At 40.9% G+C, this 13049-nt stretch overlaps 2 protein-coding genes across 6 annotated transcripts in view; one reads left to right on the forward strand and one right to left on the reverse strand.

Moving 5' to 3' along the window:
* Positions 1-13049, reverse strand: part of GJC1 (gap junction protein gamma 1) — a 50220-nt gene that overhangs the window by 21233 nt on the left and 15938 nt on the right. Inside the window, exon 1 of one of the 5 annotated variants that reach the window (XM_037809359.1) lies at positions 3468-3499. The exons of the other annotated variants lie outside the window; for them this stretch is intronic. The gene's annotated coding sequence lies outside the window, so the exon portion shown is untranslated. Of the gene's footprint in view, positions 1-3467; positions 3500-13049 lie in introns of those variants that run through there. 5 annotated transcript variants of the gene reach the window in all.
* On the forward strand, positions 4770-8109 carry LOC119513905 (protein tyrosine phosphatase type IVA 2). Its single transcript, XM_037809362.1, has one exon. The coding sequence runs from the start codon at positions 5670-5672 to the stop codon at positions 6171-6173; it is 504 nt and encodes a 167-aa protein (XP_037665290.1). The 5' UTR covers positions 4770-5669; the 3' UTR covers positions 6174-8109.

Raw genomic sequence — 13049 nt, forward strand, 5'->3', positions numbered from 1 at the left:
GTGGGCAGATGTTATCAGTGTTGATTAGATTGTAATTCTTTGAGTGTTTCTTTGGAGATGTGCCCCACCCAGCTGTGGGTGATAACTCTGATGACATAATTTCCATGGAGGCATGGCCCCACCCATTCAGGGTGGGCCTTGATCAGTAGAGCCAATATAAATGAGCTGACAAGCAGAAGGAACTCACTGCAGCTGTGAGTGACATTTTGAAGAGGAGCTACAGCCAAGAGGGACACTCTGAAGAAAGCACAGAAGGTGCAGATGAGAGACAGTTTGAAGATGGCTGTTGAAAGCAGACTCTTGCTCCGGAGAAGCTAAGAGAGGACAAATACCCCAAGTGCAACTAAGAGTGACATTTTTGAAGAACTGCAGCCTAGAGAGGAACATCCTGGGAGAAAGCCATTTTGAAAACAGAACTTTGAAGCAGATGTCAGCCAGGTGCCTTCCAGCTAACAGAGGTTTTCCGGACACCATTGGCCATCCTCCAGTGAAGGTACCCGATTGCTAATGTGTTGCCTTGGACACTTTATGGCCTTAAGACTGTAACTGTGTAACCAAATAAACCCCCTTTTATAAAAGTCAATCCATTTCTGGTAGTTTGCATTCTGGAAGCACTAGCAATCTAGAACAGGCATATATGAGAAACCCATAGCTAACATCGTAATTCAGTGATGAAAGATTGAAAACTTTCCCCTTAAGATCAGGAACACCACAAAGATGCTTGCATTCACCACTGCTATTCAACATTGTACTGGAAGTTCTGCCCAGAGCAATTAGGCAATAAAAAGAAATAAAAGGAATCTAAATTGGAAAGAAGTATATAAAAATCTCCCTATTTGTAATTGACATGGTCCTATATACAGAAAATTCTAAAGAATCTACAAGAAGGTTACTAGAGTTAATAAACAAAATTCATAAAAGTGGCAGGATACAAGGTCAACATACAAAAATCAGTGGTGTTTCTATATACCAACAATGGACAATCCAAAAAGGAAATCAAGTAAATAATTCCATTTATAACCACTTGTGCTGGTTTGGATGTATTATGTCCCAAAACGCCATTATCTGTGATGCAGTCTTGCGTGAGCAGGAAACATATTGGTGTTGATTTGGTTGGAGACTTTTGATTAGATGTTTCTGTGGAGATATTATCACTCAACTGCACATGACATCTTTCACTGGATAATTTCTATGGAGGTGTGGCCCCACCCATTCAGCATGGGCCTTGATTAGTTTACTGGAGCATTATATAAGCTCAGACAGAAGGAGCAAACTTGCTACAGCCAAGAGGGACACTTTGAGGAATGCACAGGAGCTGAGAGAGGAGCTGCAGATGAGAGATAGTTTGAAGATGGCCACTGAGGGCAGACTTTTGTTTCAGAGAGGCTAAGAGAGGACAAATACCCCAAGAGCAACTGAGAGAGACATTCTGGAGTGAAGCTAAAGCCTAGAGAGGAACGTCCTGGGAAAAAGCCATTTGGAAACCAGAACTCCAGAGCAGATGCCAGCCACATGCCTCCCCAGCTAACAGAGGCTTTCCAGACACCACTGGCCATCCTCCAGTGAAGGTACCCGATTGCTGATGCATTACCTTGGACACTCTATGGCCTCAAGACTGTAACTGTGTAACTAAATAAACCCCCTTTATAAAAGCCAATTCATTCCTGGTATCTTGCATCCCGGCAGCATTAGCAAATTGGAACACCACTCAACTAAAAGAATAAAATATCTAGGAATAAATCTAACCAAGGATATCAAGGATTTGTATATGGAAAACTATAAACCATTGTTGAAAGAAATTAAAGACACAAATAAATGGAAAGATACCCTGTGTTTATGGATCAAAAGACTTAATATAAGTAAGATGTCAATATTACCCAAAGTGATATACAAATTCAATGCAACCCCGATCAAAATACCAACAACCTTCTTTAAACATATGGAAAAGCCCATCATCAAATTCATATGGAAAGGTAAGAGGTCCCCAAATACCAAAACCATCTTGGTGGTGGTGGTGGGGGGGGGAGTTTGAGGAATCATACTTCCTGATTTCAAAACTTAAAACAAAATACAGTAATCATACCAGTTATGTTACAAGCATAGGCACACAGAACAATGGGATAGAACTGAGAGCTCAGAAATAAACCCCAAAATCTACAGCCAGTTAGTTTTTTTTTTTTTTAATTCAGTTGTATTGCGATATATTCACATACCATACAGTTATCCATGGTGTACAATCAACTGTTCACAGTACCACCATATAGTTGTGCATTCATCACCCTAATCCATTTTTGAACATTTTCCTTACACCAAAAGAACCAGAATAAGAATAAAAAATAAACAAAAAAGAACACCAAATCATCCCACCTATTTTTCATTTAGTTTTGTCCCCATTTTTCTACTCATCCGTCCATACACTGGATCAAGGGAGTGCAATCCACAAGGTTTTCACAATCACACTGTCACTCCTTGTAATCTACATTGTTATACAATCGTCTTCAAGAATCAAGCCTACTGAGTTGGAGTTTGGTAGTTTCAGCTATTTACTTCTAGCTATTCCAATACATTAAAACCTAAAAAGTGTTATCTATATAGTGTGTAAGAATGTCCACCAGAGTGACCTTTCGACTCCATTTGAAATCTCTCAGCCACTGAAGCTTTATTTCGTTTCATTCCACATCTCCCTTTTGGTCAAGATGTTCTCAATCCCATGATGCAAGGTCCAGATTCATCCCTGGGAGTCATATCCTGTGTTGCCAGGGAGATTTACACCCTTGGGAGTCAGGTCCCACATAGGGGGAAGGGCAGTGAGATCACCTGCCAAGGTGGCTTAGTTAGAGAGAGAGGGCCACATCTGAGCAACAAAGAGGCACTCAGGGGAGACTCTTAGGCACAATTATAAGCAGGTTTAGCCTCTCCTTTGCAGTAACAAGCTTCATAGGGGCAAGCCCCAAGACAGAAGGCTCAGCATGTCAAGCTGTTAGTCCCCAATGTTTCTGAGAACATCAGCAACAATCCAGGTGAGGAAGTCCAACACCTCTGCATCCTCCCCCAGCTCCTCAGGGAGGCCCCAAATACATACTTTTATTCTCCACCCAAATTACTTTGGGATGTGCTGCTGTTTCATTCTAACCTATACAGACCTACCATATCTCACTTCCTATTCAAAGTTCCATGTAATCGTGGTATTTAAACAAACTAACTGTAGAAGTTACATTGTTTAAAAAATATAGATCCTACACCAAATAAACATTTCTTCCCTTGGTCTCATATGGAAGTTGAAGTTTTAACACACAGTTTGGTTTCAACCTTTACCCTTTTACAGCCAGTTAGTTTTTGACAAAGGTGCTGTTCTGGTTTACTAAAGCTGCTGTTATGCAAAACAACAGAAATGGACTGGCTTTTACAAAGAGGATTTATTAGGTTACAATAAATGTGTCCAAACTAAGTCATCAACAAGAGGATACCTTCACTGAAGAAAGGCCAATGATGTCTGGAACACCTCTGTCAGCTGGGAAAGCACATGGCTGGCGTCTGCTGGTCCTTTGCTCACAGGTTGTGTTTCAAAATGGCTTTCTCCAAAACGTCTCTGGGCTTCTGTCTTCATTCCTTTCTCTTAGCTCCTATGCATCCCGGCTTCTTTCTCCCAGGGAGTTTCTGGGGTCTATAACAGTTTCAATCAAAAGGTTCACCCCACAAGATGATTAAAAGATCATGGCTTTTCTGGGGTCTTTAACCGTTTCAAACCAACACATTCCACCCCGGATCCCAGGGTGTTCTTTCAAAATACAAAAATACATTAATTACATCACAATATAGATAAGTACAAAGTCCTAACATTCTCCTCTGGCTGTGGACCTGTGAAACTCAGAACAAGTTATCTGTTTCCAATATACAAAGGAGGGACAGTCATAGGAAGAACATTCCCATTGCCATAGGGAGAAACTGAAAGAAAAACAGGAGTCACTAGACTGAAACAGTTCCTAAAACCTGCAGGGCAAACTTCATTAGATTTCAAAGTCTGAGAGTCATTTATAGAATGAAGTTTTATCCTCGGGACTTGGGAGAGCAGGAGTCCAACCCTTTTCAAGCACCTTCATGGTAGCCCTTTTCTCTCCAAATGCTGGGGTGAGTGTTCCAACATATACACGCATGGGGAGACCACATTTTTCTCAGCCCCACTCTCCTTAAGCATTGGGGTGCCACCCAGACTCTGTATCTCCAGGGCAAAGGCTGTCCCCCTCTCTGAACAGTGGGGTGGTGGCTGGATTCTCCGCAATCCCTGAGGAATGTGCACCACCGTCTCTGAGGCCTGGGGTGGCAGCACTCTTTCTGAGCATCTCACAAAAAATTTATTGGCTTCCAGGGGTGTAAATCTCCCTGGCAACGTGGGATATGACTCCTGGGGATGAATCTGGACCCAGCATCATGGGATTGAGAACATCTTCTTGACCAAAAGGGGGATGCAAAATGAAACGAAATAAAGTTTGAGATTTCAAATGGAGTCAAGTGGTCACTCTGGTAGCCTTGACTCTTGAAGACAACTATATAACAGCGTAGCTTATAATGGGTGACAGTGTGACTGTGAAAACCTTGTGGATTGCACTCCCTTTATCCAGTGTATGGATGGATGAGTAGAAAAATGGGGACAAAAACTAAATGAAAAATAGGGTGTGGGGGGTATGATTTGGATGTTCTTTTTTACTTTTATTTTTTATTCTTATTTTTTCTGGTGTATGGAAAATGTTCAAAAATAGATTGGGAGCGGCAGCGGCGGCCAGGCACGGCACAAGGCGACGCCACAGGACAGCGGCGGCAGCGGGGGCAGCGGCGGTAGCAGGAGACGCAGAGGCGGCCGCAGCAGCAGCACCAAGACGGACTCGTGGACACGCGCCGCCGCCGCCGCCGGGCCGGGCCGGGTGTCGCGCGCCGAGGCTGGGGGGGAGTCGTCGCCGCCACCACTACCGCCGCCGCCGCCGCCGCCGAGGTGACTGAGGAGAGAGGCTCCTCCTCGCTCCCGCCGCCGCCGGACTTCAATGCCCAGTCCCCAGCTTGCCAGCGTTTTTCGTTGGAATATACGCTGCACATTTATGGCGATTCTGAGCGTGAGGGCAGAGTTCTGCCAGGCTCAGCACAGCATTTTCGCTGACAAGTGAGCTTGGAGGTTCTATGTGCCATAATTAACATTGCCTTTGAAGACTCTGGACACCGAGACTGGCCTCAGAAATAGTTGGCTTTTTTTTTTTTTTTAATTGCAAGCATATTTCTTTTAATGACTCCAGTAAAATTAAACGTCAAGTAAACAAAAGTGGAAAGCGATCTGCACTTTTAACTTGACTCACTAGTGCCTAAATGTAGTAAAGGCTGCTTACGTTTTGTATGTAGTTGGATCTTTTTGGAGTCTGAAGGTATCCATCTACAGTCATTGAGGCCTGAGTTGAATTTGGATTCGAGTGGATTCTAAATCTTTCTACGTATCTTGAAGAGAGAAGCTTCTTAAGGAATAAACAAGTTGAATAGAGAAAACACTGATTGATAATAGGCATTTTAGTGGTCTTTTTAATGTTTTCTGCTGTGAAACATTTCAAGATTTATTGATTTTCCCTGCCCCTCTGCCCCCTTTTCCCCTCACGCTCACACAAGCACGCACACACTTTTTATTTGCCATAATGAACCGCCCAGCACCTGTGGAGATCTCCTATGAGAACATGCGTTTTCTGATAACTCACAACCCTACCAATGCTACCCTCAACAAGTTCACAGAGGAACTTAAGAAGTATGGAGTAACAACTTTGGTTCGAGTTTGTGATGCTACATATGATAAAGCTCCAGTTGAAAAAGAAGGAATCCATGTTCTTGATTGGCCATTTGATGATGGAGCTCCACCTCCTAATCAGATAGTAGATGATTGGCTAAACCTATTAAAAACTAAATTTCGTGAAGAGCCAGGTTGCTGTGTGGCTGTGCATTGTGTTGCAGGATTGGGAAGAGCACCTGTGCTGGTTGCACTTGCTTTGATCGAATGTGGAATGAAGTATGAAGATGCAGTTCAGTTTATAAGACAAAAAAGAAGGGGAGCATTCAATTCCAAACAGCTGCTTTACCTGGAGAAATACCGACCTAAGATGCGATTACGCTTTAGAGATACCAATGGGCATTGCTGTGTTCAGTAGAAAGTAATGTAAACGAAGGCTGACTCGATTGTGACGTTTAGAGGGAACTCTTGGTACCTGGAAATGTGAATCTGGAACCGTAACTGTGTCATCAGAGTAGTGATGGATTCGGTACTCCTCAACCACTCTCCTCATGATTGGAAAAAAGCAAACAAAAAAGAAATCCCTCTATAACATGAATAAAATGTTTAAGAAAAGGAGACAAAAAGGGGTTAATTCAGTGAAGGATGATTTTGCTCCCAGTGTTGGAATTTGAATTTCTGCCAGGATTGAATTATTTCAAAATCTCCTGTCTTTTTTAACTTTTTCAAAATAGGTCTCTATGGAAAACCTGCAGAACATTAGCCTGTGCAGAACCATCTGTTTGGGGAGCACACTCTTCCATTATGCTTGGCATATAGATCTCCCTGTGGTGGAATTCCTTTTCTTTTCTTCTTTTTTCTTTTCTTTTCTTTTTTCTTTTCTTTTCTTTCTTTTCTTTTTTCTTTTCTTTCTTTTCTTTTCTCCTTTCTTTTGTTTTCTTTTCTCCTTTCTTTTGTTTATTTTTGATGGGAGGTGAGAAGGGTATATTTTCTCTCTCTTCTCTCCTTTCCCCCACTCCATGATACAAGTTGTAGAAGGAATAGGAGAAGCTCTTGTTGCTGTAGATGTGTGTGCAGTCTGGCAGCCTTAAGCCCACCTGGGCACTTTTAGGAATTAAAAAAAGCAGTGGCATATATATTATATGCCCCAGGTGGTTTTTAGTCTTTACTTATGATGGGGTGTTTGTGTTAGTTTCTTTTCCTGAAAATCCTATCCAATGCTAGGCAAAAGTAGCCAAGAGCCTTTTTGTTTTGATTTTTGTTTTGGTAAATTAGTGGGGAAATGGGATTTAAGAGGAGTCCCTCTTTTCAGAGAACTTAGCTGAGAGAGTTATTCTTTCCTTTTCCAAGCAATGAAGCTAAGTAGGTATCCTAGAAACTTGTTTTCTGAAGGGGAAGACCCCAGGCCATCACTCAAGTTGTCCAGGCAGAGAGTTATCATCATACTTTCTACACTTGTAGAATTGTGGGCTGTAGCATTACTCTGATTTTCTGTCTAATGAAGTCAGAGAATTCTGGTAGTTTAACATTTTGTTTTAGGACTGATTTCTGCTCTGAATTTTCAGGAGTGGTCAAAGGAGTAGCAGCAAAGACAAAATTATTTTGGACTTGAGAAATGCCTGTGATAGGTATTTTCCAAATTGCCCCCTATATGTACAGCTCGTTTAACCACTGATTGCCTTGTTATTTTCATACTAGGTTCTTTTTTGAGATTTAAAAAAAAAATCGCTGGTTTAAAACCAACAATGCCTAGTGAGTATGTGTCCACAGGCCATAACAGGGTAGAAGAGAAACACAGGGCCACACAACGAGTAGCAAAGGGACTGTGTTGCTTGTGAGGTGGTGTAGTAGTATTTTTGCAGATTCTTTGCTGGGTTCAATGTGCTTATCTAGACAAGCTGTTTTTCTTTATGGGAGGCAGTTGTGACTGGGTTGCTTTGACAAAGCAAGTTGAAGGGCACCACCAGGGGCTCTTGCACTCTTTTCACCTAAATATTACATATTTAATAATGATCTGCTTCTGAAGAAGGCCCTGAATACAGGCTTAGGGTCATCTTGTCCTGCTGGAATTTACTGTGCAGAGCCATAAACCTCCCATTTTGTTAGGATCAGCTAGGCCAGTAAGAATGAACTGGGACCTTGTCTCATGCTGATGATACCTCAGATGTTGGCCAGCTATGTGAACTGCCTATTTCCTATTGCTGGAGTTGTTTTGAGTTTTAGCTATGTGCAAATCTGTAGATTCTCTCCTTCCCCACCCCTAAAAAAAAAACAAAACAAAATAATGCTTTCTGAAATTGCTTCTAGGATTTTAAAGTGAAAGATGATGGTACTATCCACAATTCTTTATTTCAGAACATAACAATAGATTCCTTTAACATACCCTCCAAGCTCAGATAGACTGTTGACTCCAAGGGTTTTGCTCATACCATAACAAACCTTTTTCCTTTGACGTACTCTGATTTTTGTTATTTTGGGGGAAGGGTGTGTGTGTGTGTGTGCAGTGTCCATCAGTATCAGTGCCTGCCTGAGTTAGGAAAAGTACATTCCTAGTTCTGAATGAGAAGGGTGTATAAAGCAACATGAAACATTAGCCCATATTTTGTTTTAAATTGCAGACTAATGTCAATTGCTCTCAGAACTGGATTTTTTTCCTCAAAATTAAAACAACTTTTTTTCTTTTGAATTAATGAAGTAATGCTAGCTGAAACCAGTTTGACATGGTGAGAGAGATGTCAGACTGATGAGAGGTGTGCAGCCTGATTTAAAACCAAACCTTGAACCCTTTTAAAGAACAATAAAACTTATTTTACAAAAAAAAAAAAAAAAAAAAAAAAAAAAAAATAGATTGGGGTGATGAATGCATAACTACATGATGGTATATGAACAGTTGATTGTACACCATGGATAAACGTATGGTATGTGAATATATCTCAATAAAACTTAATTTAAACAAAGGTAAAAAAAAAATTGTTGGCTTGGCATGCGGCATACAGGGGTCAAAACCATCAGACAATAGGACCTTCCACAAATCCTTTCTGGGTAACTCCATCTCCAATCCTGGCTCCTACTGAAATGGCTGGCTTGTACTGAAATGAATTAGTTAAATCCTCACATGTGGCACTAGCCTCTGGGGACTCACTTTTCAAAAGCTCAAAATTTTTCAGAACATCATTGTCTGGTTTCTTTATACTCAAGAGTTCAGTTCTCAGCTTATATCCTTCCTCTCACATTTTACTATAAGCTGCAAGGAGAAGCCAGACTGCATTTTTGACATTTAGTTTGAAGATCTCTTCAGCTAAGTATCCCAGCTTGTCGCTTTCAAATTCTGCCTTCCATTCGACACCAGGACTCAATTTTGCCAAATTCTCTGCCACTTTAAAACAAGGATTGCCTTTCTTCCAGTTTACAATGACACACTCATCATTTCTGTCTAAGGCCTCATTGGAAGTATCATTAGCATCCATAATTCTATCAACAGTCTCTTCAAAGAAAGCTAGGCCTTTTCTATCAAGCTCCTCATAGTTCTTCTAGTATCTTCTCCTTACCCCTTTAAAAACCTGTTCCAACATGTTTGATATTTGCAAACTCAGCAGCACCCCTCTTCTCTGGTATCAAAATCTATTCCGGTTTGCTAATGCTGCTGTTATGCAAAATACCAGAAATGGATTGGCTTTTGTAAAGGGGATTTATTAGGTTACAAATTTACAGTTCTAAGGCCATAAAAGTGTCCAAACTAAGACATCAACAAGAGAATACCTTCACTGGAGAAAGGCCAATGGTGTCTGGAACACCTCTGTCAGTTAGAAAGGCACATGGCTTGGGTCTGCTGGTCCTTAACCCCTGGGTTGTGTTTGCATTTCTCCAAAATGTCTCTGGGCTTCTGTCTCCACTCCTTTCTCTCAGCTCTTGTACGTCCTGGCTTCTTTCTCCCAGAGCATTTCTCTCTAAGCATCTGGGGGACCCTCTTGGCTTCTCCTGGGCAAACTCTGGGTTTCATCTGTTAGCTTAGCATCTCCAAATGTCTTTCTGTCTGCATCTCCAAGTGTCTCCAAGCGTCAGCGTCTGTGTTGGCTCTTGAACTTTCTTAAGTAGTCCAGTGAACTAATCAAGACCTACCCTGAAAGGGCAGGTCCACATCTCCATGGAAATAATTCAATCAGAGTTCTCACCCACAGCTGAGTGGGTCACATCTCCATGGAAACATTCAATCAAAGTGTACAACCCCACAAAACTGGATTAAAAGATCATGGCTTTTCTGGGGTCTATAACAGTTTCAAACTGGCACAGTATGTGAAGTATATGTCAATAACTTTTTAAAAACCTATTTTGAAACAGTTTTTCTAGTCTAACATTGCTAAAAATCCAAAAGTTGAGGAAGCTGTGGAGAAACAGGCATTCTCTTTCCTTGTTAGTAGGAATGGTACAACCTCTGATGGCAATTTGGTAATATCTAACAAAATTACAAATGCATCTACTCTTTGACCAAGTACACTCACCTGTGAGAACTGCATCAAGAAATACCTGTACATATACAAGATTTATTGCTGTAACACTGTTTCTATAAACAATTCAGGAGAATGGCTAAATATTCTATGATATATCTGTACTATTGAATACCAAGTGACTGTAAAAAATAATGAGGAATGTTCTCCCTGTATAGAAAGGTATACAAGACCTCTAATTAAGTGAAAAGAACAAGGTATATAAGTGTATATAGTATGCTGCCTTTTATATAAGAAAGGAGAAAAATAACTTTTTGCTTATATTTGAATAAAAGAAACACAGAATACGTTAAAGAAAAAAACTAGTAAAAGTGGGGGTAATGACAAAGGAGGATGGAGTTGTCTCATTTTGTGAACCAAATGAAAATATTACCTTTTTAAAGAAAATACGTCCAAAAGTACTTTGCGATCCTACAGAATAAAGTCTGCCCTAAAACATTACACAGGATGAGAATATTCAAACCATACTTTTTAAAAATTAAATTTTTCATAAAATGCTTCAAGTTAATATTTTATTTCCTTCAAATTATTTATATTTGTGCCAGTTTGAATGTATTATGGTCCCCCAAAATGTCATCATCTTTGATGCAATCTTGTGTGGGCAGAGGTATTAGTGTTAATTCTTTGATTGAGTGTTTCCATGGAGATGTGACCCACCCAACTGTAGGTGATAACGCTGATTAGATAATCTGCATGGAGGCGTGGCTCTGTTCATTCAGCCTGGGCCTTGATTAGTTCACTGGAGCCCCATAAAAGCTCAGACAGGAGTGAGCTTGCTACAGCCAAGAGGGACACTTTCAAGAAAGCACGGAAACTGAGAGAGGAGCTGAAGCTTACACAGGCATTTTGGAGACAGCCTTTGTGAGCAGACTTTTGCTCTGGAGAAGCTAAGAGAGGACAAATGCCCCAAGAGCAACTGAGAGTGACATTTTGGAGAGAGGCTGAAGCCTAGAGAGGAACATCCTAGGAGAAAACCATTTTGAAACCAGAACTCCGGAGCAGATGCCAGCCATGTGCCTTCTTGGCTAACAGAGGTTTTCCAGATGCCATTAGCCATCCTTCAGTGAAGGTACCCTCTTACCTTGGACCTTTATGGCCTTAAGACTGTAACTTTGTAACCAAATAAACCCCCTTTATACAAGCCGATCCATTTCCGGTATTTTGCATAACAGACAGCATTAGCAAACTGGAACAATATTTTATATACTGATTTATTCCATACATTTTCAAATAGGTGTTTACTGTTTCCCTCCAAACCCTCTTCCCCTTGACATCCTCATGGTTTGCTTCCTCACTTCCTATATGCTTTCTTTGAGATGTCACCTCCCTTCCTGAGGCCTTCCCTGAGCACCTAAGACAATAATATCACCCCATCACTCTCTGTTCCCTTTCTCTGCCTATTTCCATTCACACTACCTGAACATTATGGAACTGCCTTAAAACTACCTAAAACAATAACTTTTTTTATTTGTTAATTATTTGCCACCCAACAGAATTTAAGCAAAGGTTTTGTTCTTGTTTCTCTGGCACCTACAACAACTGCACCTCAGTAGGTGCTCAATAACTCCTCGCTAAGTGATTTAGTAAATTTGGATCTTTGCTCATAATTTATCTTCCACTTTAAAATGCCTTTCCACAATTTCCTACCTGGAAAAATTATCATTTTTTAAAAAAGATCTAGCTCAAAAGTCATTTTAAGTCTCCTTGACCTCCTCAATTAATCTCTCCAGAAAGCCCATGTTTCGGTTTGCTAAAGCTGTCAGAATGCAATATGTCAGAAATGGGTTGGCTTTTACAATAGGGATTTTATTAATTTACAAGGTTACAGTCCTGAGGCCGTGAAAAATGTCCAAATTAAGGCATCAACAGGACAGTACCTGGACTCTGAAGACAGGCTGTCGCTATCCTGGATACCTGTCACATGAGAAGGCACACGGTGCACCTGATGGTCCTTCTCTCCCCGGTTTCGCTGCTTTCAGCTTCCGGCTTCTCTGTCTGGGCCTTTTTCTCTCTGTCTTCTGTGAGTCCTCTCTTAGCTTCTTTGGGGCTTTTCTCTAAACTTCTCTGGTGCTTCTCTGAATTTCATCTTTTAGCTTCTCTGTGGCTTTTATCCTCATAAAGGACTCCAGTAAGAGGATTAAGACCCACCCGGGGAGCTCTTCAATTGAAATAACCTAATCAAAAGGCCCCACCTACAATAGGTCTACACCCACTGGAAAGGATTAAATCTAAGGACATGGTCTTTTCTGGGGTCCTTAAAACCTCCAAACTACCACAGCCCATAACAATTTTTCATTCCACCAATATTAGCACTTATCCTAATAAACCAAGGTTAGTTGTATCTGCTTCTTCAGTTGGAATGAGTTCTTTGAGGGTAAAACCCTTATTTTAAATTTTCTGAGCCCTGAGCACCAAGTATGCTGCTCAAGACACAAAGGGTACTCAGTAACTGTGGCTTATTCTGAAATTATCTTGAATGCAACTGCAGGAAGAAGAAAATATAAAAGATACCCACCAATACAACCATATTACAAGGGCAGAATACAATAAATGACATAAAATACAAATTGTGAACATAAAAGGGAAAGAGACTAATTCTTATGGATTAAAAAGTATGAGGTTTACTGAAGAAGGCAACTGGGTCTCTGCTATAGCAAAGTAGAGACAAGGTAGATGGACAAACGTGGGTGAATGAAAAGTTGCACAAAGTCCCCTAGACTAGAACATAAAGGAGGGTATCTGGGAAGCAGCTGGAAAAGAAGGCTAAACAGAGAGGTTAAAGACCAGTT

The sequence above is a fragment of the Choloepus didactylus genome, chromosome 18, assembly GCF_015220235.1.
Source record: "Choloepus didactylus isolate mChoDid1 chromosome 18, mChoDid1.pri, whole genome shotgun sequence".
Lineage (NCBI taxonomy): Eukaryota > Metazoa > Chordata > Mammalia > Pilosa > Megalonychidae > Choloepus > Choloepus didactylus.